The 27,010-nt window shown below is 36.1% G+C and overlaps 1 protein-coding gene across 4 annotated transcripts in view; it reads left to right on the top strand.

The window, feature by feature from the left end:
* CTNNA3 (catenin alpha 3) overlaps nucleotides 1-27,010 on the top strand; it is a 1,445,036-nt gene that overhangs the window by 1,106,147 nt on the left and 311,879 nt on the right. For all 4 annotated transcript variants that reach the window (XM_019731774.3, XM_074339503.2, XM_074339504.2 and 1 more), the window contains one exon: nucleotides 25,461-25,612. In XM_019731774.3, coding sequence (XP_019587333.3) covers nucleotides 25,461-25,612 — 152 coding nt within the window. The remainder of the gene's footprint in view (nucleotides 1-25,460; nucleotides 25,613-27,010) is intronic.

The following is a 27,010-nucleotide window of genomic DNA, read 5'->3' as shown; positions in this document are numbered from 1 at the left end:
TGGGGGCCCTGGCACACTCTTCCTGGCCATCTTATCTGGGAGCTCCAGGAGTGTCCCTGGTTATCCAGGATTGCCCTCCTGTTATAGTTGAGCCTTGATTGCTATTGTTATGTCAGTGGGTGGGATTGACCCTCAGGCTGATTGGCTGTGGGGTTTGGCCACATCCATAGCTTATGGGCTGCTGTGCAGGGAGACTTATCCCACTGAGTAGGATTTGCTCCAGCAGGCTCTGGTGCCTGTGGAGACCACCCTTTGTGTGTGCCACTTATGGGACTAATTGGGTAGTACTCCACTGTGGTCTGAAGCCAACCTCCAAGTATATTGGTTCTAGTGCCTCTTGGGAGAGGCTCTGGTGCAAGCCCAAGTCACCCACTGCCTGTGACCAGCTGGAGGTTACTGGGTAGTAGCTACAAAGTGATCCACAGTTTTTTGCTGCCTGTGTTAAACCTGGAGGCACAGGGAAGAGGACAGGCTGTGAACTGAGGATGGCTGCCACCAGTACCAGGCCTGGGGTAGCTCCACAAAAAGCTAGGACACCTCAAGGCCTGCTGACACCTGGCAGCTCCCTTAAGGTTCAGCCACTGGTAAAGACTCTTGTGGTATACAAGTTGGGTGAGACAGCGTCTTAAGGAGTCACTAGAATGGAATTTGTTTTTAAGGCTATTTATTTTGGTATAAGTATTGCTACCTCAGCTTTGTTTGTTGGTTGTTTTGTTTCCATTTTCGTTAAACATTTTTTTCCATCTCTTTACGGTCTGTCTGTGTGTCTTTTAATCTGAAGTGAGTCTCTTGTAGGCAGAATATGTAAGGGTTTTGTTTTCTTATCCATTCAGCCATTGTATGTATTTTGGTTGGAGCATTTATTCCATCTAAATTGAAAGTAATTGATAGATATATAATTATTGCCATTTTATTATTCATAGTCATAATATTTATTTATTTATTTATTTATTTATTTATTTATTTATTTTGTCTAAAGAAGTCCCTCTAATGTTTCTTTTAATGCTAGTTTGGTGGTGATGAACTCCTTTAGTTTTTTCTTGTCTATAAATCTCTCTGTTTGTCCTTCAATTCTAAATAATAGCTTTGCTGAGTAAAGTAATCTTAGTTGTAAGTTCTTGCTCTTCATCACTTTGAATATTTTCTGCCAGTCTTTTCTGGCCTGTAAAGTCTCTGTTCACCAATCAGCTGACAGTCTTATGAGAGCTCCCTTGTAGGTAACTAATAACTGCTTTTCTCTCACTGCTTTGAAGGTTCTCTCTTTATCTTAACCTTCGGTATTTTAATTATGATGTTTCTTGGTGTGAGCCTCTTTGGATTCATCTTGTTTGGGTCTCTATGTGCTTCCTGAGCTTATATGATTATTTCCTTCACCAGGTTAAATAAGTTTTCGTCAATATTTATTCAAATAGATTTTCAATTCCTTGCTCTTTCTCTTCTTTTTGGTACCCTTATCATATGAATATTGGTACACTTGATTTGTCTCAGAGACTCCTTAAACAATCTTCCTTTTCTTAGATTCTTTTGTTTTTGCTGTTCTGTTTGGGTGTTTGTTGCTACCTTATCTTCTAAATCACTGATTTGTTACCCTGCTTCATCTAATTTACTGTTGATTCCCTCTAATGGATTCTTCATTTCAGTTATTGTGTTCTTTATTTTTGACTGGTTCTTTTTTATGCTTTCTATCTCCATATTTATGTTTCCTATCTCTTTGTTGATGTTCTCTCTGAGATAATTGAGCATCCTTATAACCATTGTTTTGAACTCTGCATCTGGTAGATTACTGTCTCCATTTTTTTTAGTTCTTTTTCTGGAGGTTTGTTTTGTTGTTTTATTTGGAACATATTTCTCTGTCTCCCTATTTTGGCTGCCTCTCTGTGTTTGTTTCTATGTATTAGGTAGGGATGCTATGTTTCCTGGTCTCGGTAGTGTGGCCTCATGTAGTAGGTGCCCTGTGGGGCTCAGTGGCACAGTCTTCCTCATCACTCTAGCTAGGTGTTCCAGGTGTGTCTTTTGTGTGTATTGTGTGAGCCCTTCTGTTGTAGTTGACTGTTGGTTGTTGTTTGCATATTGATGGGAGGCATTGACCCTTGGATTGATTGGTTGTGAGGCCTGGCCTTGACTACAGTAGAGGACCTGTTGTGCAAGGGTTGACCCTACAGAGCAGGATTCACTTTAACAAGGCTTTGATGCCTGCTCAGTCTGCCCTTTGGCTGTGTCACCCATGGAGGCAGTCTGGTGATGCTCCTTTTCCATCCAAAGCTGGCCACCAGGCATGCCAAACCTGGAACCTCCTGAGAGGGGACTTGCTGCAGGCCAAGTTTAGTGGTAGCCTGTGCCCTGCTTGGGACCACATGGAATGGTTCACAAAGCAATTGACAAGTGGCCACCACATGCGCTGGTCTTGGAAGTGCCTTGAGAGGCCAAGCTGCGAACTGAAGCTGGCTGTCACTAGTGTTGGTCTTAGGGCTGCTCAGCCAGAGGTATAGGACACATGGAAGCCAGATGCTGTTTGTTTGGGTTTTGTAAGCCACTGAGAGAATTTAGGAAATTCTACAGCATGAGTCAAGATAGGCCATTTGTACAGAAAAGCCACTGGAATCGGCTGGGGTGGGCCCACATGTTTGGTGGGGCAGGATCTCAGGGAATCACCAGGATGGGGTGAGCAGTGTCAGCCAGGTTGATAGACACTCAAATATAGCAGCTGCCTGTGTTTACATGCAGGGAGAGGGGAAGGCTCAACAAAGAAATAATGGCTTCTGCCAGCTCCTCCTTCTGGGAAAAAGCTGCCCATCCAACCCTTGCACAGAAGCTAGACAACTCAGTTCCCCCCCTCATGTTCCTCGCATTTCAAGCAGCTGACCTAGAGCTGGAGCTCAGAGTGATTAAGTCTGTCAGCTAGTAAGTCCATGTGTAGACCCTTTAAGGAGAGTACCTGGGACTGCAACCTCCTTTGTCTCACTCACCCACAATCTCTGCTAGTGTGCACAGCCAGAAGTTATGGGGTCTTCTCTTACCAGCAGTGGAACCTTGAACTGGGGAACTTGGTGTAGGGAGCACTTGCTTCTCCAAGGGGGACCTCTACAGCTGAGACACCCATCCCATTTTTTTTTTTTTAATTTGTATTGGGAATATTGGGGAACAGTGTGTTTCTCCAGGGCCCATCAGCTCCAAGTAGTTATCCTTCAATCTAATTATGGAGGGCACAGCCCAGTTCCAAGTCCATTCACTGTTTACAATGTTTAGATGCAGGGCTGCAGCCCACCATCCCATGCAGGAATTGAACCGGCAACCTTGTTGTTGAGAGGTCACTCTCTAAGCAACTGAGCCATCTGGCTGCCCCTCCAGAGGCTCAGTAGCAGCCTATTATCTTCAATCTAGTTGTAAAGGGTACAGCTCAGTGGACCATGTGGGAATCAAACTGGCAACCCTGTTGTTCAGAGCTCATGCGCTAACCAACTGAGCTACCCAGCTGCCCTTCCCATCCCAATTTTTAATGGTCACATGCAAGTGTGGGACCAGCTGGTTCTACATCTATGCCCCTCCTACCAGTCGCTAGATGACTTCTTCTGTATGTCCTTAGTTATAGGGCTTTTGTTCAGCTAGACTTCAGGTGATTCTCAGTGATGATAGTTATGTAGTTTAGTTGTAATATTGATGTGATCATGAGAGGAGGAAAGCACAGCATTTATCTACTCTGCCATCTCAACCAGAAATCCAGTAATTTTATACACCACTTCTATATTAATTATGTAAAGCAGTGATTTCCGCTCTATCTTTTTAGTGTTTTTCTAACTTTTTTTTTTTTTTCAAATGAAATGGAACCCAAATATATAAAACAGCTGCTTTCTTTGAAGCAGTGATTATGTGGAAATTTACACCTAGTTCCATTCAGGATTTACACCTGCCTATCCCTAGTGCTTTCTGAGACACTCTCATGGAAACATAGTTGAAAACTACTTTTAAAATATATTCACAACCGACTTAATTATAACCAAATGATAAAATTATATTTAAAAAATGTTGCAAGGGAAGAAGTTTTAGAAATAGTAAATTCAAATGTATTATCTTAGTAGAGACCATTCATAGGGAAAGAAAAATAGATAATTAGATAAAGTGTGTTATATTGTATATAACTTTTTTTTTTTTTTTTTTTTTTTTTTTTATTAAATTTATTGAGGTGACAGTTGTTAGTAAAATTACATAGATTTCAGGTGTACAATTCTGTATTACATCATCTATAAATCCCGTTGTGTGTTCATCACCCAGAGTCAGTTCTCCTTCCATCACCATATATTCGATCCCCCTTACCCACATCTCCCACCCCCCACCCCCCACCCCCCACCCCCCTTACCCTCTGGCAACCACCAAACCATTGTCTGTGTCTATGAGTTTCTGTTTCTCATTTGTTTGTCTTGTTCTTTTGTTGTTTTGGTTTATATACCACATATCAGTGAAATCACATGGTTCTCTGCTTTTTCTGTCTGACTTATTTCGCTCAGCATTACACTCTCAAGATCCATCCATGTTGTCACAAATGTTCCTATATCATCTTTTCTTACTGCCGAATAGTATTCCATTGTGTATATATACCACAACTTCTTCATCCATTCATCTATCGAAGGACATTTTGGTTGTTTCCATGTCTTGGCCACTGTAAACAAAGCTGCAATGAACATTGGAGCACACGTGTCTTTATCTCTAAATGTTTTCAGATTTTTTGGGTAGATACCCAGGAGAGGGATTGCTGGGTCATATGGCAATTCTATTCGTAATTTTTTGAGGAACCTCCACACCGCCTTCCATAACGGCTGCACCAGTCTGCATTCCCACCAACAGTGTATGAGGGTTCCTTTTTCTCCACAGCCTCTCCAACATTTGTTACTATTTGTCTTGTTGATGATGGCCATTCTGACTGGGGTGAGGTGATATCTCATTGTGGTTTTGATTTGCATTTCTCTGATGATTAGTGATGTTGAGCATTTTTTCATATGTCTATTTGCCATTTGTATGTCCTCTTTGGAGAAATGTCTCTTCAAGTCCTCTGCCCATTTTTCAATTGGGTTGTTTGTTTTTTTGTTGTTCAGTTGCATGAGTTCCTTGTATATTCTGGATACTAGCCCCTTATCGGAGGCACTGTTTGCAAAAATCTTCTCCCATTCAGTTGGTGGCCTCTTTATTTTGTCAATGGTTTCTTTTGCTGTGCAGAAGCTTTTAAGTTTCATATAGTCCCATTTGTTTATTTTAGCTTTTACTTCCATTGCCTTTGGAGTCAAATTCATAAAATGCTCTTTGAACCCAAGGTCCATAAGTTTAGTACCTATGTTTTCTTCTATGCAGTTTATTGTGTCAGGTCTTATGCTTAAGTCTTTGATCCATTTTGAATTAATTTTGGTACATGGTGACAAATAGCAGTCCAGTTTCATTCTTTTGCACGTGGCTATCCAATTCTCCCAGCTCCATTTATTGAAGAGGCTGTCTTTGCTCCATTGTATGTTTTTAGCTTCTTTGTCAAAAATTATCTGTCCATATTTATGTGGTTTTATTTCTGGGTTCTCAATTCTATTCCATTGGTCTATATGTCTGTTTTTCTGCCAATACCATGCTGTTTTGATTATTGTGGCCCTGTAGTACAGGCCAAAGTCAGGAAGTGTGATACCTCCATTATAGTTCTTTTTTCTTAAGATTGCTTTGGCTATTCGGGGTCTTTTGTGGTTCCAAACAAATCTGATGATTTTTTGTTCTATTTCTTTAAAATATGCCATTGGGATTTTGATGGGGATTGCATTGAATCTGTATATTGCTTTGGGTAATATGGCCATTTTAACTATGTTGATTCTTCCAATCCATGAGCACGGAATGTCTTTCCATTTCTTTGTGTCTTCTTCAATTTCTTTCAGAAAAGTCTTATAGTTTTCAGCATATAGGTCTTTCACATCCTTGGTTAAGTTTATTCCTAGGTATTTTATTCTTTTTGATGCAATTGTAAAAGGAATTGTTTTTTGTATTTCTTTTTCTGAGATTTCATTGTTGGTATATAGGAAGGCAATGGACTTTTGTGCGTTGATTTTGTAGCCAGCAACTTTACTGTATTCGTTGATTGTTTCTAATAGCTTTTTGGTGGAGTCTTTAGGGTTTTCTATATATAGCATCATGTCATCTGCAAAGAGTGATAATTTAACTTCTTCATTCCCAATTTGGATGCCTTTGATTTCTTTCTCTTGCCTGATTGCTCTGGCAAGGACTTCCAACACGATGTTGAAAAGCAGAGGTGATAGGGGACATCCCTGTCGTGTTCCTGAACGTAGAGCAAAGGGCTTCAGTCTTTCTCCATTAATTATGAGATTAGCAGAGGGCTTGTCATATATGGCTTTTATTATGTTAAGGTATTTTCCTTTTATACCTATTTTATTAAGTGTTTTAATCATAAATGGATGTTGTATCTTGTCAAATGCTTTTTCTGCATCAATTGATATAATCATATGATTTTTGTCCTTTATTTTGTTTATATGATGTATCACATTGATGGATTTGCGTATGTTGAACCATCCTTGTGCCCCGGGGATGAACCCCACTTGGTCGTGATGAATAATCTTTTTAATGCATTGTTGTATTCGATTTGCTAGAATTTTATTTAGGATTTTTGCATCGGTATTCATCAGAGATATTGGTCTGTAGTTTTCTTTTTTTGTGCTGTCTTTACCAGGTTTTGGTATCAGGGTAATGTTGGCCTCATAAAATGTGTTGGGGAGTACTGTTTCTTCTTCAATTTTTTGGAAGAGTTTGTGCAGAATTGGTATTAGATCCTCTTTGAAGGTTTGGTAGAATTCACTAGTGAAGCCATCTGGTCCCGGACTTTTGCTTTTGGGAAGGTTTTGGATGACTGATTCAATTTCGTTACTGGTGATCGGTCTGTTTAGATTTTCCAGTTCTTCATGGTTCAGCCTTGGAAGGCTATATGTTTCTAAGAACTTATCCATTTCTTCTAGGTTGTTGAATTTGGTGGCATATAGTCCTTCATAGTATTCTTGGATGATCCTTTGTATTTCTGTGGTGTCCGTGATAACTTCCCCTTTTACGTTTCTGATTTTGTTAATCAGTGTCTTCTCTCTTTTTATCTTAGTAAGTCTAGCCAAGGGTTTGTCAATTTTGTTAATCTTCTCAAAGAACCAGCTCTTTGTCACATTAATTTTTTCTATTGTCTTTCTGTTCTCTATTTCATTTATTTCTGCTCTAATTTTTGTTATTTCCTTTCTTCTGCTGACCTTGGGTTTTACCTGTTCTTCTTTTTCTAGTTCTTTAAGGTGTAACATGAGGTTATTTATTTGGGAATTTTCCTGTTTCTTGAGATAGGCCTGTAATGAGATAAATTTCCCCCTTAAAACTGCTTTCGCTGCATCCCAAAAATTTTGGTAGGATGTATTTTCATTGTCATTTGTTTCTATGTATCTTTTGATCTCTCCTCTAATTTCTTCTTTGACCCAGTCCTTCTTTAAAAGTATGTTGTTTAGTCTCCATGTATTTGTGTTTTTTCCCGCTTTCTTTTTACAGTTGATATCCAATTTCAAAGCCTTGTGATCAGAGAATATGCATGGTATGATTTCAATCTTTTTAAATTTGTTGAGACTGATTTTATGTCCCAATATATGGTCTATCCTTGAGAATGTTCCATGTACACTAGAAAAGAATGTGTAGTCTGATGTTTTAGGATGAAGTGCTCTATAAATGTCAATTATGTCCATTTCATCTAATGTGTCATTTAGGGCTACTATGTCGTTATTTATTTTCTGTTTGGATGATCTATCCATAGCTGTCAATGATGTATTTAAGTCCCCTAGTATAATTGTGTTTTGGTCAATTTCTCCCTTTAGTTCTGTTAGTAGTTGCTTGGTGTATTTCGGTGCTCCCTGACTGGGGGCATAAATATTGATGACTGTTATGTCTTCTTGTTTTACAGTCCCCTTCACCATTATGAAATGTCCATCTTTGTCTCTTGTTATCTTTTTCACCTTGAAGTCTGTTTCATCTGATATCATTATGGCTACACCTGATTTTCTCTGGGCACCATTTGCTTGGAGTGTCAATTTCCACCCTTTCACTTTGAGTCTATGCTTGTCCTTGTAGCTGAGATGTGTCTCTTGGAGACAGCATATGGTTGGGTTTAGTTTTTTGATCCAATCTGCTACTCTGTGCCTTTTTATTGGTGAGTTCAGTCCATTTACATTTAGGGTGATTATTGATATGTGAGAATTTCCTGTCATTCTATCTTTAGTTTTCTGGTAAGGCTGTGTCTCCATTGTTTCTTTGCCTTTTTGTTGTTGTCTATTATTTCTGTGTGGTGGTATTCTATGATGTTTCCCTCTGTTTCTTCTTTTATTTCAGTATATATTTCAGTTCTGGATTTTTTTTGAGTGGTTACCCTTAAGTTTATGTAAAAGTAAGTTTGATATTTAGAGTATTCCATTTTCTTCAGCACGCTTACTTTCTCCATTCCCATATTCCGGTTCAGGCCTTTATTCTCCCCCTTTTTGAGTTTTGGTTGCCACAAATTGTCCCTGTTGATGGTGGTCGAATAGCCTCCTTTAGTATTTCTTGTAGTGCAGGTCGTGTATTAGAAAATTCCCTCAGCTTCTGTATGTCTGGAAAGGTCTTTATTCCTCCTTCATATCTAAAGGATATCTTTGCTGGATATATTATTCTTGGCTCATGATTTCTCTCTTTCAATAGTTTGAATATTTGGTTCCACTCCCTCCTGGCTTGTAGAGTTTCTGCTGAAAAATCTGATGATAATCTAATGGGCTTTCCTTTGTAAGTTACCGTCTTCTTTTCCCTGGCTGCCTTGAGGATTCTTTCTTTGTCGTTGATTTTAGACAGCTTCAGTACAATGTGCCTTGGAGAAGGCCTGTTGGGATTGAGGTAACTAGGTGTTCTATTTGCTTCTTGGATTCGAGGGTCCAGTTCTGTCCACAAATTTGGGAAGTTCTCATCGACGATTTGTTTGAATATATTCTCTGTTCCCTTCTCTCTTTCTTCTCCTTCTGGTATGCCCATTATTCTTATATTGCTCTTTCTGATGGAGTCAGAAAGTTCTTGTAGAGTTCTTTCATTTCTTTTAAGTCTCAAGTCTCTTTCTTCTTCTATCTGTGTCATTTCCAGGTTTCTATCTTCGATGTCACTGATTCTTTCCTCCATCTGGTCAACTCTACTACCTAAGCTGGTTATTTCATTCTTAATTTCTTCTATTGAGTTCTTAATCTCCAGAAATTCTATTTGGTTCTTTTTTAAAATTTCAATCTCTTTCGTAAAATGCTCATACTGTTCTTTAATTGAGTTTCTGAGTTCATTTAACTGCCTATCTGTGTTTTCTTGTATCTCGTTGAGTTTTTTCAGAACTGCAGCCTTGAATTCTCTGTCATTTAAGTCACATATTTCTGTATATTTAAGTGCCTTTTCTGGAGATTTTTCACTTTCTTTCTGAGCTATCTTGTTGCCTTGGTTACTCATGGCGATTACTGGTTTACTATTTCTCTTCCTAGACATCTACAGGAGTGACTTCTGCAACAAGTTGATAGGAAGAGGTCTTTCTTTTGTTCAGCAGTTCTGTTTACTCCTGCAGGGAACCGCCCAGATAGGTGGGGCCAGGGGCGGGGTGAGCTGTGAGAGGTGGCCCAGAGCAATGGCAGCGACCACCACCACAGCCTGTCCTGCTTCCACAGCTCTCTTCCCTTTGCCGGAACTAGTTGGGCTGTGGATTTGTGTTTGTGGGCCACAGTTCTCAAATATAGCAAATTTTCTGTTGTTTTGATCTGACACTGCTACTGTTTCGCTTCTAGCACCGGGCAGGTGGGGGCGGGGCGAGCTCTGAGAGGGGAGGGAGGGGGCGGCTAGTCTCAGTGCCTAAGGCTCCGTTCTCTGCTCGGCAGTGCGGGCTTAAACCACCGTTTTCAGCCTTTTTCCCTCAGTCTTTTCTCCGAGGTCTCTGCCGTGAGCGTTGGGTTCAGCCGTGTTATATGCTGTCCCCTCAGCCCTGTGGAGCCCTGGCGGAGCCCTAGCAGTCCGATCTCCCGCAGCTGCGGTAGTTCCGGGAAGCAGCGAGCTCGGCGCACTGAGCTGGGTCTGAGTCCTGCGCCCGCGGAGCTGCGTCTCCGCCCGCTTCTCACTTTCCTCCTCCCCCTGCTCGCGCGCGCGAATCTCCCACCTGTAGGTGATTTCAGTCGGTAGTGGGCCTCTTCGTCTTGCCTGTCTGCTGTGCAGGGAGTCCTTTGTGGAGTTTTTGTTGTTCGATTCTTTGTAAATTCCAGGGGAGCTTTACAGAGGCTCACCTCACTCCGCCATTTTTCCGGAACTCCATATTGTATATAACTTTACCAAAAATTCATCAGGCTGTTAGCATGATGGTTAGTTAAGGCAAGTCTAACTTACTAGAAGAGAAGTCAGAAATAGCCTGAAAGCACAAAACACTGATTATTTTATCAAGAATGTTGATTATTTCCCAGAATAAGTGATAAATTACATTGTATAAGAAATTCTGTCTCAGATCAGGTATGAAATAATTATTTTTTCTCACCACTGGTTATATTAGAATCTTATTTAAAATTTCCCAAGGCCATTAGTCATCTACCAAATTAAGAATATATTCTTTGGCTTGGACTTTAAATCGCAATCTGGTATGATCTCAGACTGTTAGCCCTTTTGTTATTTTATTACATTGATGGTTATTAAAGTGTAAACTTTATATTTTCCAATTTTTTTAATCACAACCATAAATTTTTCTGTAGTTTCTCATGCTCTATTACTTCTGTAATACACTTCTCCCACAACTTACCTTACTATATTTGTCTATATCAGCCATTCTACAAGGTCCAAGGTTTTCCATGTTACCTTTTCTATGAGAATTTTCCAAAATCTCTTTTATTGGACATAATTTCACCATTCCTTTAACATCTCTGGAGATTTATGTGCTTCTTTTATGGCAGTTGCCTTTTTCTGCCCCCTTTTTTTTTTTTATACAGGTGTTGGGGAACATAGGTAAAGATACAGCAGATGATTTATTAAGATTGCATTATAATACATGATAAAAACCTACATTTAGAGCTACCATGTAGTTCACTATGTACTTTCTGTATCTCCAAACAGATTATTAACCTTTTAAAAGTAGGCTTGAAACATATAAAGGATAAAGTTTAGTCTTTAGAATTATTTGGGGGACCATCTTTTACTGGTTCCACAATTCTAGGTGTAAGTACTTAATCTCATTGAACTTTGGTTTCCTTTTCATGAAATATAGCTAATTATACATATAGATAAATAGATATCTATCAAAATATTTTTCCCATAATAGAGGAATGAAAAAAAAATGCACAAAAGGACAGAAGGAAATAGCCTGAAATATGAGAGTTTATTAGACATCTCTGGGAATCTTGAACTATGGGCACTGAGGAATACTGGACGCAGTCCCCTGAGGAGAAAGGAAAAGATAAATCTAAGACTATTACGAATAAAAACAACAAAAATGCTTACATTTGTTTTTTTTGCTTTACTTTTCCAGGCTCCTGATGAGTCAGAGAATTCCAGAGGTAGAAATAATAAAATAGGTGAAAGGATTCCTCTCCTCAAATGAAAGGTTTTCAGACCATTTTTGCTGACCCATGGAATTGATGTTAGCTTTAGGTATTTCAGGTTTTATCCTAATTAATCCTCTTAACTTCAGAGCTTTGTCCATCAGTAATATACTAAATGTACTGTGTGTGCACTATAGAGACAAAGCCAAGAAATGCAGTGGCAGAGTTTTCAGAAATAAGTACAGAACAGGTTTGAAGAGTAAACTTTTCCATAGGGAGAGACCTAAATTAAATGCTCTGCAATTCATTCAATAATTCCTTTAACTAAGAGTTAAGATAGTAAGTACATTATTTCAAAACAAATTTATTATGAGTTCTAGTTATAAAATTATGCAACTTATGAAGTACTTTCCCAGTCCTTGAATACATAGAAATAGAATTATTGAAGTATAAGAACTTCAGCTAGAAAAGCATATTTACTCAATGCACAATTACTCAGCAACTGCTATGTACAAGAAACACATTTGCAGGCTTAGTGGTTGACCAAATATGCAGGTTGGAAGGTACATGGGAAGAGGGAGGACTTAATTTGGTAAGAAAAGCTGATGATATCAGACACTTAGGATACACACAGACAAACACACAGGGACACACACACACACACACACACACACACACACAGTTTAGGCACATATATGAATACCTTCTAAGTACCTTATCCTTGTAATACATACAATAAGGTGACAAATAATGGTATATGGAGCACAAAAGCAGAATACTTATGCAGTGTGAGATGTAAGGGGGAACGGAGAAAGTCACAAAAGGCTCCCTGAACAGTTATTATCTGTAGTAACTGTTAAAAGACAGGGGGAAATTACTGTGATGAAGAAAATGAAGAAAGGCATACCCTAGGAAATAATGAGCAAATAAAGAGAAGTGTAAATAAGTTGACATGTAGGGAAACTATAAGCTGTTTTGAATGGTTGAGCCATAAAATGACAGATGTGAAATTACAGGAGATGGAGCTGAAGGGGAGGAATGAGTTAAGTGGAAGCAATTAATGCTATGATTATAAGCTTGGTTTTCATCCTTGCAACAATTAAGTGTCTGCCAATGGGTTTCACCAGGTCAGGGAAATGGTGAGCATCAATGGTTATAGCAATTACTGCGATTTTGGTGGCATAGATAGATCTGAGGACAATTTATGGCACATGAGTGAGGGAGGCTATCATCTCAGTCAACATGAAATAAAGTTAGGAAGACCTGAATTACACCAATGATAGTGGGGTTTTGGAGAGTATTCTGATTTAAGAATTTTGTAAGATGCAAAATGTAACCGATTTGATGAGAGAGGGAGGATAGGGTGGAGAGGAGAAGGCAAGAATGACTCTTAGCCATCTTGTTTAGGTGCTTGGGTAGATGGAAGTTATGTTTACTAAGATGGGAAATATAAGAATGATGGAAAATTTGGTGAAAGAAATGATTACTTCATTTTTGTACATGGTGAGTTGAAAGGTGCCTATAGTTTATGAAGTATGAGACACATCAAAGTCCACTTGTGTAAATCTCAAGGAAGAAATGAGAACTGAATGTAGTAATTTGGGAGTTTTATTTGTATAGGCAGTAAATGAAAGGCACAAGAAAAGATGGAAGTATCTAATTCAAATACTTCATTTTACCAATAGCATAGCTAGAAATCAGCATTTTGGTTATCGCAAAGAACAATGAAACCTGGGATAAAATATTTTTAAAAAAATACATTGTTCTGCTCATAAGCTACACAGGATCAAGACAAACAATACTCATGCAATGGGATCAATTAGATATCTTTGGACAGAACTCAATAAAGATATTTTAAAAGAAAGCATGTACAAGTACGTATTTCCTGTTGTCAAAAGGGCAAAGACCATTTAGGATCTGGTGCTTGATCTTAGTTCCAAAACCTCTACTATTTTGTATCTTTAGTTTTAATTTGGATGCTTATTTTGTGAAGATTCCTTTAGTATTTTAAATGTGGTACTCCTAAAGTGACCCTAGAGTATGTCATTTTTATTGAGTTAATAGCACAAATCATAAACATTTTGAGTTTAAGACATTTAAATGAAAGAGAACCCTTTACTGTTCGTGGGGAATATTTTATGTAGCCTATTCATTGCTAAACATAATACTATGACTTCCTTCCTTTTTCTTTCTCCTAACATTTGAATATAAAATATGTAAAATAGAGTTATATCAAACATCTATGTTGTGATATATTTGCTCTTTGAACAACATCTGAGTTTAGAGAATGTATTATTATTATTATTATTATTATTATTATTACTACTACTACTACTACTACTACTACTACTATTAATCCTCCTTGGTTTTTAAAAGCTTAGGCACAACAATGAAAACAAAACAAAACCCCTCATAAACATACTAATTAGTATGAAAAGTGGTAGAAAGAACACAGCCTTTGGAGTCAGGAGAATTATGTATTTAAAAAGTCTCTATTAATTTTTAACTATAACTATGGGAAGTCATCAAAATTTCACTTTTCTTATCTGTAAAGTGGTTTTGTTTTTAGGATGAAATTATATCATCATTTAATCAGTTATACTTCTTTCAACTATAAGTAACAGAAAGTCTTACAGGTTTATATATCAAGAAGTTCAGGGTTGTTTAAATCATCATTTCACAAACCCTAACAAAAATACATGTATTTTTTTCTCTGCCATTTTAATATGCCAGCTTTTCTCTTTGTTGTAAGATGGTCATGGCAGTTCTAGGAGTCACACCCAGACAGAAAACTGTCCAGAGAAAGAAGGATTATCTCTCTGGTGTTTTCCTTTGAGCAAGAAAGGCTTTCCCCCCCAATACACTTCCTTAATTCTCATTGGCCATAACAGGGTCTCTGGTCTCTTTAAACCAATTATTGACAAGAGAAATGATTGGGTAATAAACGGGATTTACCTCTGAGCTAATAACTATATCACCTTTCTGATGTTTGGGTGCCTGAATCAATTCATGGTTCTTTTAGCAAGGATGTTGGCAATGAGTACTGGGGAGCCAACCGATTGTATCTGCTGCATGTGATTCTCAAACTGTGATCCTTGGACCAATAGCATTACATCACTTGGGAACATGTTAAAATTCAAATTTTTGTGTTTCACATCAGACCTACTGAACCGGAACTCTGTGGGCCCAGCCATCTGTGTTTTAATGGTCCCTGCAGGTGTTTCTGATACAGGATAAAGTTCAAAAACCACTGTGTTACAATCAAGTTTACTGAGGAACAAATTTACTATTTGCTCAGAGCTATGGCTTTGCACAACTCCAGAGAACACATATGAAATGCAAAGAAGGAAGTAACTCCCAACTAGGAAGTTTGACTACAAACCTAGATGTTTTACTACCGTGCTCTACTGCCTCCACCATGTGTAAAGCACTGGCAAAATTATTGGCCCTTAGTAAGTAATCAATCAATGTTTGCTTTTATCCTAGAACCATATTTTGCATCAGATATTGTGGTTGTCACTTTCTGATAGATTATCATGTTTTGGAATTTGGATCTGAGGTTTCCCACATCAAGAGTATTGCCAATGGGCATTTCTGTTGTTTCCATGTCTTGACTATTGTAAATAGTGCTGCAATAAACATAGGAGTGCATATATTTTTTTCAAATTAGTGTTTTGGATTTCTCTGAATAGTTACCTAAGACTGGAATTGCTGGGTCATAAGGTAGTTTCATTTTCAATTTTTTGAGATACTTCCATATTGATTTCCATAGTGGCTGCACCAGTCTGCAATCCACTGAACACCTGAAGCCAAAGCTGAATAATATTGAATGTCACCTATAAGTTTATATATATATATATATATATATATATATATATATATATATATATATATATATATATATGTATGTATGTATTTACAGGATGTGGAGTACAGCGTAGGGAATAGAGTCAATGGAATTGTAACAGCTATATATGATGTTAGAGCAGTAGTAAACTGGGGAAAGGGGGTTATCACTGTGTGGGGGGTGTAAATGTCTAACTACCCTGTTTCCCTGAAAATAAGACCTAGCTGGACCATCAGCTCTAATACGTCTTTTGGAGCTTATATTAATTTTTGTTCCAACAGACACATTAGAGCTGATGGTCTGGCTAGGTTTTATTTTCGGGAAACAGGGTATTACATTGTTTTGTACACCTGAAACTAATAAAAAAGGGAGCATTAGTCACTTTCATTTGCACACACACACACACACACACACACACACAAACAAACCAATTTATCCCATCAACATTTATTATAGTATCTAAAACAAATGGAAGTTCTTTTGCCTAATGTCCCTGAACGCCTGTCCTTCAAGAACTTCCTCGCTGTTGACATCAATTTCAAATAATTTATGATTCACTCCTGTCAAAAGTCATTTATTCATTAAATTCATCTCTACAATCAAAATTCTCTAACTCTTATTTCTGTATCATATTTTATCAGAAAACCAAAAAGCTACAAACAAAATTCTAGTACTTCAACTTTCTAAAGAAAATGATGTTGATGTTGAATCAAAATAGTCTCATGAATAATGCTTTTGCATTTTCTGTTACATTGTTTGTGAAGACTGTTGTTGATTATATTATTTAACAACAACAAAAAATACCTAATTGATACATCTATTCCTCTCCCCACACAGTGTTGAGGAGGAAAACATTTTAAGTCTCTCCCAATTAAAATGTCTAAGTGCTCAGCTTTACTTTTGTAGATAACATGAATAATATAACTCATTGCTTCATTTTTGCCTGGACTACAAAAAATCAGTTTTATACAGAATCGTTTGCTGTATCTTAACTCTAGAATTTTTTGATGTAATTATGTTTGTATAATCCCCAACTTTCATTATGTGGCTTCTGATATGTTGGCCTTGTTTTAAAAGTTTATTGTACCCTTGATTCCTTTTATAAGCTGCCTTGACTTCTTTGCTTGTTTGTTTGTTTTTGAAGAAGTAGACTTATGAAAATAAACCTCTCCTTCCATCCACTCATACATCCTTACATCATGTGTCTGTGCACCCATCTTTTCTTCCACCTACCGTTGCTTTCTTTTATATACCCTTCCATCAGTCCATCATCTACCTATCCTTCAATCATTTATTCATTTTTGTTTTAAATTTCTTCCTTCTTGTAACCAAATATAGCCAGGAAAAGTGAACACAGTGCATGTACTCGTATGACTGTGAATAGACCCATGGGTGATTCAGAGAGTGTCTAAACAAGAATTAGACCAATTTATTCATTTTACAAAGGAACTTTAACTCCATTTTTTGGCTGACTTTTCACAATCCTAGCTTATATTGCTATACACGTTTCTGGATTACTGCATTACTTAAAAAGTATTAGTGTGGTTATAAATCTTGATTTACTTTAGTAGACTTGCTTAAAATAGTGTTTGTAAACCAATGTACACAAATCCAGCTTTACAAAAAAAAAAAAGAAATCAGGGAGTAAATATTAGTAAAGGGAATAATTCAATACAACAGACTCACTCAAGAAGTTCACAATCAATTTCTGCTCAACTTTCTAGAAAAATAGCTATTGCATGGATTAAATATGTTATATATTTAAACTATGCTAATGTGGACTCTGAAATTTTTGAGATATTGATTGTAATAGTAGGAAGCTTCAAAATAAATGAATGTCACATACAAGAAAAATGAATTTGTTCTTTAAAAATCTTAATTTTGTAAACGTTGTACGTAGGAAGCTCTTACAAACCGTGATGTATTCAGTTAGTATAGGGAAAGTAAAATCACTCTATCAATGAGATTGAGTCTATACACTTTCACTGTAATATTATAACTCAGTAAAATAATTAAAATTCTGTTAGAGTGAAAGTAACATGTTGGAACTGAAATTCCAGACATTCTTAACATACATTAAAACTAGTATGATTTCAGCAGACGTAGAATCCCATAACCCTTGAGAAATTAAAACAATATGGTGATTAGATCTATAATATCACAAAGCACAAATAAAAATATGCATTTTCTTGTTTAGGATATTGCTTCTGTTCATACCAAGGCCAACAAAGCTTAGAAAGGTATTAGTATTTATAATCTGATATACAATTTTGCTATAACCTAGGACATTTGCAGATGTCAAAGAGGGTTTTTTCACAGGTTTGTAACTCATATTGGTGAACTATACACAGAAAAGCTACACAGAAGATACCCATTTCACTCTTCTAGCATCTAAATTGATGTCCCACAGATGGCAGGTGCTCAACGAATATTGAATTGCAAATATTGGAACAGTGATATCCAAGAGAACATTTTGAAGTGATGGAACCGAGTTAGATTTACATTAAAATGGTAACCACATGTGGTAGGCTAGAATGACTGAGGCAGTGGATTTTTCATTGTATTTAATATATATTCATTTAATGAACAGTTAAATATCTTACTTCTAGTGGCTACTGTATTGGACACACAGCTTTAGAAAATAGTCAAGTGTAATCAACTCAAAAGTACACACCTTGAAAATTCAAAACGAATTCATTTGTGCATTTGGTCCTATTTTTATTTTTTTTTTAGGTTTCCTTTTCCTGCTCATATCTTTGTTGTCAATTTTTTTAGTTGGATAATCTTAATATGCTTACAAAAAATAAAAATATACAAAATATATTATCAGAGGTGAATCTCTCTTTTCATATTCCCTCCATCCCATTTTTATCATCCCTTGTAAATAGGAAGTTTCCTTACTCCTTCATTTATCCTTTTTGTGAGTCTTTTTTTAATGTGTATGAAAATAAGCAGATTAAGATGTGCTTTCTCATTTCCCCTTCATTCTTTCACAAAAGGTAATATTTACTACAGTATATGAAATCATAAGTTAATACTGACATCTCCAATGCACTCCCATCCCATAGAGTTCTTCTTTGTCTTATTTCATTCCATAGTAGTACCTCCTTATTCCCTAGTGAGAACTTTGACTCTCAAAAATGCCTACATGTTTAGTTATCATCTCAGTGCTACAACATGCACAAATAACAGGGTATTCTTACACTGCTTTTCTGACTCCGTTTCCTCAGTCCCATGTCTTGCTCTTTTGGATTCACCTTTTAAGAATCTATTGCCAAGTATTCTCCTAATGAGGAGGTCATAGAAATTAACCATTCTGTGTGCTTTCATGTCTGAACGAATCTTTGTCTCACTATTCACATAATGGATTGGCTGAGTATTGAATTTCAAGTTTAAAATAATTTCTCTTTAGAATTTGAATGCATTACTTCATCTTTTTCCCTTCACTATCTACTGCTATTCGTGAAAAGTCTAATACCAATCTGATTTTAATATTTTATAAATGACCTTTTCTCTCTTGAAGATTTACTTCTCTTTATCCTCGGTGTTCTGTAATGTTTGAGGATATGTCTCTGGATGGTTATCCTTCCAAGAAGCAGTAGAATTATAGTGGTGATTGGTATGTTCTGTGTCTGAGTACTGAGTTTGAATTCTGACTCTGTTTCCTACCTCTTTCCTGAGGAAACAAAGGTGACTTGATAGAGTTTCCGTTTTTAAGAGTGCTCTGTTAGGTTTTTGGAAATGGCTGAGTACAGGAAAACACATAGAATTAGAGACATAGAATCTTTGGCACATGTAAGTCTTAGAGTGTTAGAATGTTCAACAGACAAGATTACCTAACATAGCTGCAGGCATTGGTAGTGATCAGGGAAAGTTTCACAGAGGAACTGACATCTAAATTGGTAGAAAGTTACCAGTATCAGGAAAAGAGCTCTACTTAGACATAAAATAATAGACAGCTGGGCAGACAGTTGAAATTTGGAGAGCTGGAATCAACTCTTCATTTTCACCTAAGGAACCCCACAATACCACAGGTCAAAGAAAGATATGTTTCTCCTACTAGATGCCCTCCCACCCTATCTATACACCTCACATCTTTAAAGAGTCATTTTCCTTAAACTTGCTCCCTGTACCTGTGGCCTGAACTTTGGTTTGCTAGAGCTATAGAACTTGAAGAGCTCCTTTGCCTGTGTCTTTCCCCCCCTGATTTGTGTTTTTCTTAATAGTAGAAACAGGAGAGGTTAAAGAATGATCTTAGATAGGGTGGTGGGAAATTCTAAAAGAGGAAAATTAAACAGTTAAAATTTAAGAATGACAAGAGGGTGTATAAAAAATTAAAAGTCATCTGGAGATTGACTAGCAGAATGTAGGTAGGTAGGAAAATATAGCCACAAGAAAGCCTAAAATGTAAAAGATGCAATATGCCAAGTGTTAGTGAGGATGTAGACCAACGAGAACACTCAGACATCGTTGATAGAAGTAAAATTTGTTCCAACAATTTTGGAAACTGCCAGTGTCTAATAACATGGCACATACATTTGCTCTATGACCCAGAAATTCCACTGATTATATATATATATATATATAGTGAAAAAGTAGTAGTTTCCATCTGCACTTCAGAAATTTATATATATATATATATATAAATTTATATAAATAAATATATATATAAATATATATATAAATATATATATAAATATATATATATATATAAATATATATATAAATTTAAAGAGGCAATTTGTTAACTCCATTAAAATACAGTGGTACTTAAAGGAGCAAAGGTCATTATCAAAATTTACTTGGTCCACATCCAACATTAAATACTGAAATAGTCATAATCCTTTAACCATTCTTGTGATGTAAACAAATTTGAAAATGATGTGAAGAAAAGTGTGAAAGAGCTACATGCTTATCTGATATTGAGTAGTCAATGACTAGTTTGAAAAATATTTAAATCAAGGGATATTATTTATTAGTATTAACACATTAATTAGAACCATTAAGATTTTTAATTTTTTTCTCCCTGGAAAAGAGCTAAGTCTCTAAGTCACTGGAGATACCCAAAATTGGAGACTCAAGCTAATTAAGTGATCCACAGATGCATATGTAGAAACAAGATCTCTACCAGAGGGAAAACATTTATTAATATCACTATCATGAAGCTCTGACAGTCTTTTCTCTCTGTCATTTTATTCTTTTCATTTTTTGGAGGTTGTCCAGATGTTTGAAAGGTAGGTATAGAGCAGAACAGTGAGGTTGGACGTATTGCTGTTGTTAACTGTGTAATGTTTCATAAAGCACTCACTTGCTCTGATCCCTAATTCTCTCATTTGAAAAATGGCAAAATTCTCACCAGTCATTAAATCTTATGATATATAATCTGTGAGGCATCAAACACATTTCTTACACATAATATTGGCTTCCTAGATATTAAACAAATATGAACCACAATAATCATTTTTTTAAATGAAGGGTATGAGGCATTTATAAAAGTCATGCAAGTGCTTAAATGCACATTCAGCTCTTATTCCTTTTCACTTACTTAGCATATTGTAAACAAATGATGACAGCATTATGTTAACTTTCAAAGCCAAATTCTTTGATCATTAGTATTTTTCAAAGATAATAGTATAATTAGAAATGTTTTAATTTGCATTTTATTCATGATAGGAAACATAATTTGGTGACAGCATTTGAGATAATTACCTGTAATAAGTCTGAATTCTTTTCTGATCTACTTAATCCAATAATTATGTACCCACACCTAATTTCAAACGCTCATAATAAATTTAGAAAGGATTAAGAAGGGACAAAATATTATTGGGTTACTACCAGAGAGAAACTCAAGGCCTAGGAGAAGTTGGCCCTATAACTTTGTCAACCTCATCGACACACAATTATCATAAATTCCCCTAGGAAAACTGAAATTTAGATTTAATTTATCAAAATAAGGTAATGCGCCTTTGGGTTTTAGGCCCTAAAGTCTCAGTTACCAGCCCACTTATTATTAGCTGTGTGACCTCAACGGCCTCATCTATAAAATCAGGATAGTAGTATTTCCTGCCTGACAGGGCACTATGAAGATCAAATGTGATAATACATTAAAATGCTGAGCACAGTGCCAAAATGAGTGAGCACGCAATGGCCACTAGCTATATTCTTTCTATTCTGAATAAAGTCAATAGACAATGTATAGATCTATAAAGAGTTCAGAACTGACTTTGAATTTGGCAGTATAAAATAGACAAAATACTTCAAATTTGAAGCTGACCATGTATTGACCCAGAGGCTACCTTTGTTCAATAAATCTACACACCAAAGTTCAGGACAGTTTATCCTACCTGGCATTTCAACTGATTAGATTGCATTTGTTTAAGGTATTCCCCTTTTTGATCAATGATTGTATAACGTGATAGTGTATTATGTGTGAACCTTATTTTCTTGAAACTTAGGTAGATTATGGATTCAAGACAGATTTGTCAATTTGTTATTCCTTCTAAATTACCCTTAACTGGCTACTTAATTATATTCCCTTTGTATTTTCTTGAAACATTAAAAAAAAATACTCCTAGTCTCATCCAAGCAACCATATGTCCATAGTATTAGTAAAGCACACCCACAGCTGATGTTTAAGCTAATGAAATGAGAAATGTAGTACATATCAGCTTTGAATAGTTCATTTATGCTGTTAGAGTGAAAAAGTAGTAGTTTCCATCTGCACTTCAGAAATTAAACCGCTGCTTCTGGAAGATTTTATTTTAATTGGAGCTAATATTAGTTCATTAGTAAAAGTCCCCTAGAGGAGTTAAAATGAAATCATGTTACAATAATGAAAACGCTATGTTGTCATGTTGTCTTTGCCTTAGAATACCTTAAATCTTTCTCACATTATCTCACATGGCAGTGAAAACTAGACCCTTACATGATTTTATGTTTGTCTTTTTTTTTTTTTTTTTTGCCAAGATCCACATAAGAATATGTTCGGAGCAGTTCACTGTTGTAGAGACGAATATTTACAGACTGAAAGTGTTGCTGGAGAGAATTAAATTATTATTATATGGCACACTTGTTTGGTAGGTGAGAAAAACTATTTTTAGTGGAGAAGATTATGAATAAAGTTATGTCAACAATAGACCATCGTAGGTTTTGAGACCACATCTCTGTATATTTAGCTACCTCTTTAGGGCTAACAGAGGATGTCTAAGTGGGTAGGGGCTCCTTTGTCCTTCTCTTTGGAGTAGCAGTTTTGGTGAGGGGTTTGCTGTTCCCCCTTAGAACCTGAAGGAAATGTGGAATAACTGGACACATTTTCTTAAGAGTTCCCTCTCTGTCAAAGCTATAAGAAGTAAAGATAAACTCATTAAATATGTTGTATATCTTATAAGCCCACATATATTTTTGGAGATTCCTATGTATGAACAAAAGCTAAATCACATTGAAATGCAAACTGAACATGTTGCATTGTACCTACATTTTTTTGTCTGGCTTTTATTTTTTTTCCATTTTTAAAAAATTAGTTTCAGGTATACAAAGCAACATAATAGACATTTAAACCCCTCATAAAGTGATAACCCACCCCCCAAGATACTACCCCTCTGACATCTTATACAGCTGGTACAATACCATCGACTATCTTCCCTATGTTGTACTCCACATCCCGTGACTATATATACCTATATCTTTAGTTGTAGTGACATTCAATATTATTCTACTTCAGCTTGTCTGGCTTTTATATATTACATTCATTTACTCATTCATGGATTCTTTCATTCAGTTACTCAATTCATTCAATTACTTATCTGCTATATGCCTGGCCAGGCACTTGGGATATAAAACGGAAGAAGTTTCAAGGAACCATTGGAAAGTTTTAAACATTGTAATGATGCAACTCACTCACAAAACAACTTATTGAACATCTATTCCACAGCAGATACTGTTGTACTTAATGATAAGAGTAGATTTTGTCAATAAGGTTATATTTGAAATGAGTCTGAAGCATGAGAAGAACTTAGGAAGAAAGACTATGATGGGAATTCGAATGGGATAGTGATGGTTAGAGGCCATGGAGCTAGACTTGCCAATGGATTTACAAGATATTTATATGGTAGAGGAGATTTCACTTAGTGGACATTAAGATATTAATAACCTAATATAAAGAGGATAAAGAAGAGTGGTCAAAGAAGACACCTTGCTATTTTTTCAGGGATGACTGAGCACCAAGATAGAAAATGATCAAAGATAATCAGGTTTTCTAGGTGAAAAGGAATATATTTATGTTTAGATAGGAAGAATTTGAGGTGTTATGAAAAATTAAGGTAGAAGTTTGCAATGTACAGTTGGATATACAGTTCTGGAATCTGGGGGAAGAGGGGAATACCAAGATTAGAGATATAGTTTGGGAGTCACAGCCAAATAATGAAAATTGTGGTTTGATACTAGTTCTTCTAGGCAAAGTGGTGTGAGTAAGCTTCCTCCTTGGCTTTGTTATCCTATCTATCTAAAGTAAGACAGTGTTTCATGGAATCCAACTGTAGAGTAGTATTATCCAATTGAAATTTATGTGATGATAGAAATGTTCCATATCTCTATTCTCAAAGCAGTAGTCAATAACCACATGTGCCTGTTGAGCACTTGAAATGTGATCAATGAACTAAATTTTAAATTTCATTCAACTTTAAGAAATGTAATTTTTAATAATTACATGTAGCCAGGTGCCACTTTTTATTGGACCATACCCTTGGAAAATGAACAGGGGAGAAAACCACATTAGATAATTTTGGTAGGAATAGTGGATAAGAAGTAGGGTATAAATGATACATTTTAGTAGGTGGAAGAAAGAGGGAACTAGATAAAAAATGAGTGCCATGTATATCACCAGCATTTTCCCATATCAAGAACATGGCAGCTAGGCAAGAGGTGATACACCATACATGCAGATAGAGATTTGGATTTAGAAAAAAATAATGTTTATCAATATTTTTGTACCACATGAAGTACTTCTATCTTCCAGGTTTGGAATCATTGCTCTAAAAATTAATCTGTTTTTATCCTTCATCTTCACATGGGGCAGAGGCAAATTTTATAATAATATAATATAATATAATATAATATAATATAATATAATATAATATAATATAATATAATATAAATATAGAATGTAGTAGTTGAATGTAGACTCTGTGTTATGGAAGTCTGAGTTCAATCTTTGTTCTGCAGTATATTAGCAGCATGACTTTGGGCAGGATTCTTGTTTTCTCTGTGTCTTCATCATTCAACTATTAGCCCCAGGTTAATACTTGAGTAGTGTTAAGATTTAATCACAGCAGATACTTAGAAAAGGACTTGATTTAGTGAAGAGGTAACGGATGTTACTATCATTAACCTTAAAAGTAAATGTGGAGAAATTTTTTTAATTGAGGCTATTTTGAAATATTAATTTAAAAACGGAAAATATATGGATTGCCCTTACTGATAGATGCATCTCTACACTCATTCAATGTTTTGTTATTTTAGATAGAAACGTTATTCATGCAAGATCAACAATTTCTTTGATGATTTGTTGGCAGGGAAAATATCTTACCAAAATAAAGTTTACAGAATTTTTATTATTTCTATGGTATAGAATCAGTACTTTTACCTAAATTTTCTTCTATTTAGCAACTGAAATATTTTCTTTCTTTAAGTATCTTTATGTTTACAATTTCAACTGTTATTCACATCAGTTCTTTTTTGTAAGTTCTTAGGGCTTATGTTGGATAGGATGAGAAATGATTATATGATCCCAAGCTTGGTAAAAACAAAAATGACATACAAAAGAGATAATCTTTTAAAATGTTTTTATAAAAATGCCTCTCTTTGTCTTTTATTCCTTTTACTTTTCAGGAATTCAAGATTATTCTCCTAAAATGTTTTGTCTCTCTATATTAAAGAATTAATCACAATTCTATTTATCAAATATTTGTTTTAAAATATGAGTCTCCATTTCTCAGAAACTCCAGAATTTAAAAATATAAAAAGGACAATCTTCTCTTTCTTATTCATTTTAACAGCAGTTCCTGAGTTTGTAACACAAGTGAATGTTGCCTTGGAAGCCTTAAATAAAAATTCTTTGGATGTGCTTGATGATAATCAATTTGTGGACATCTCAAAGAAGATCTATGATACAATTCATGATATCAGATGTGCAGTCATGATGATTCGGGTAAGTTTGCTTTACCTTCCTTTGAATCATTGCAACACTTTTCACCATCTGGAATGCCTGGGATGATTGCAAGAAATGTTCTATCTCTATGTCATGATGTCGATGGTGAAGTCTGTTAGAACTTTGGATATCTGTGTGCATCCCAAAAGTCCGATCTACGGTCACAAACAATACTTTCACTTATGTATATGGTTATAACTTATGAAAATGAGTACATTTAACTGCTGTGTATTCAGAAATGATAGGATTTGCTGTATGCAGGATTCACTGAGGTGTCACACAGCATGATGAGGAGCCAAAGAAAAATGCATAAAGTAATTTGCTTTCTTTTCTTGAACAGAAAAGAAAAGATCTTTGTGATCACTGTCCTGAAATTGGTAGGAAAATGAGTTTAAAACAAGATATTTCTATAGCCAGAGCGTTTTATACTAGGTTATAGAGTCACAGAGTGTAAGAAATGTCACTTGGAGCTGCCAGGAATGACAAACACTCAAAGCGTCCCAGTCTGGAAGTTGTCTCTTTGGGGAGATATGTGCCATCTTCCCAACGATGTGAGTGAGCCATTTGTTGTGGGCACACTGCATATACAGAGGCCAGGATTATTTGTTTTTACTCACATGTTAATGTGGAGTATTTTTTTTTTAAATGTTGTTTAAAAAAACAATGTAAGTTATTTGGGTAATGCTCAGGTAAAGATATGGAAATAGCTTAGGATGGGTTTACTAGGAAGCAGATCCTGTGGTAAGGATTTGTGTTGCCATTAGTCTATTTAGGAACAAGTGAGACAGAGAACGTGAGGCAGGTAAAAGAAGGAACCAACAAGGTGTAATTATGAGTCACTGTGGAAAACTGGGGCTTGATGCTGCTGGGAAACTACAGGAGGGGACTGCAGGACATACCTCAGAATTATCTCACCTGAGGCAAACAAAATCCACTTTACCACCTATTCATCCTTGGTTAAAGGCTACCCCTCTTCAGATGTGTTACCAGAGCCTCCTGCCTCAGCCAATCAAGCTCTTGTGGCCAAAATAAATAACCCTCAGGCAGAGTGGCAGGTGCTTGCAGTAAGAAGATTCAGTAGGACTGGTGAGTGAAATTAATTAAGTATGCATAGAGTTCAACTTGAAAGCTTCTGGATTTAATGGTTAGTAATACTGTGAGGTGGAACTAGAAGTATCGAGGAGATAGTGGCAGAGCATGGATAGTATATAGGACTAAATGTCATAGGTAAGTTACACTAAGCAATCTGTAAAAATGGAGTCATTTAGGGACCCTGTAAGGGAAAACCTGAAAGCAAGCCAATTATATGTATAAGAGAGAAACCTCAGGATATATATTGGTGACCAGCCTGGAAATATTTGCTCAAATGTGATTGGGAACTGTGGCACTGTACCAATA

Source organism: Rhinolophus sinicus, chromosome 15 (genome assembly GCF_057876585.1).
Source record: "Rhinolophus sinicus isolate RSI-liver-muscle chromosome 15, RSI-T2T, whole genome shotgun sequence".
NCBI classification, from domain to species: domain Eukaryota; kingdom Metazoa; phylum Chordata; class Mammalia; order Chiroptera; family Rhinolophidae; genus Rhinolophus; species Rhinolophus sinicus.
Note: the sequence above shows the minus strand (reverse complement) of the source record. Positions and strands in the feature narration are given on the sequence as shown.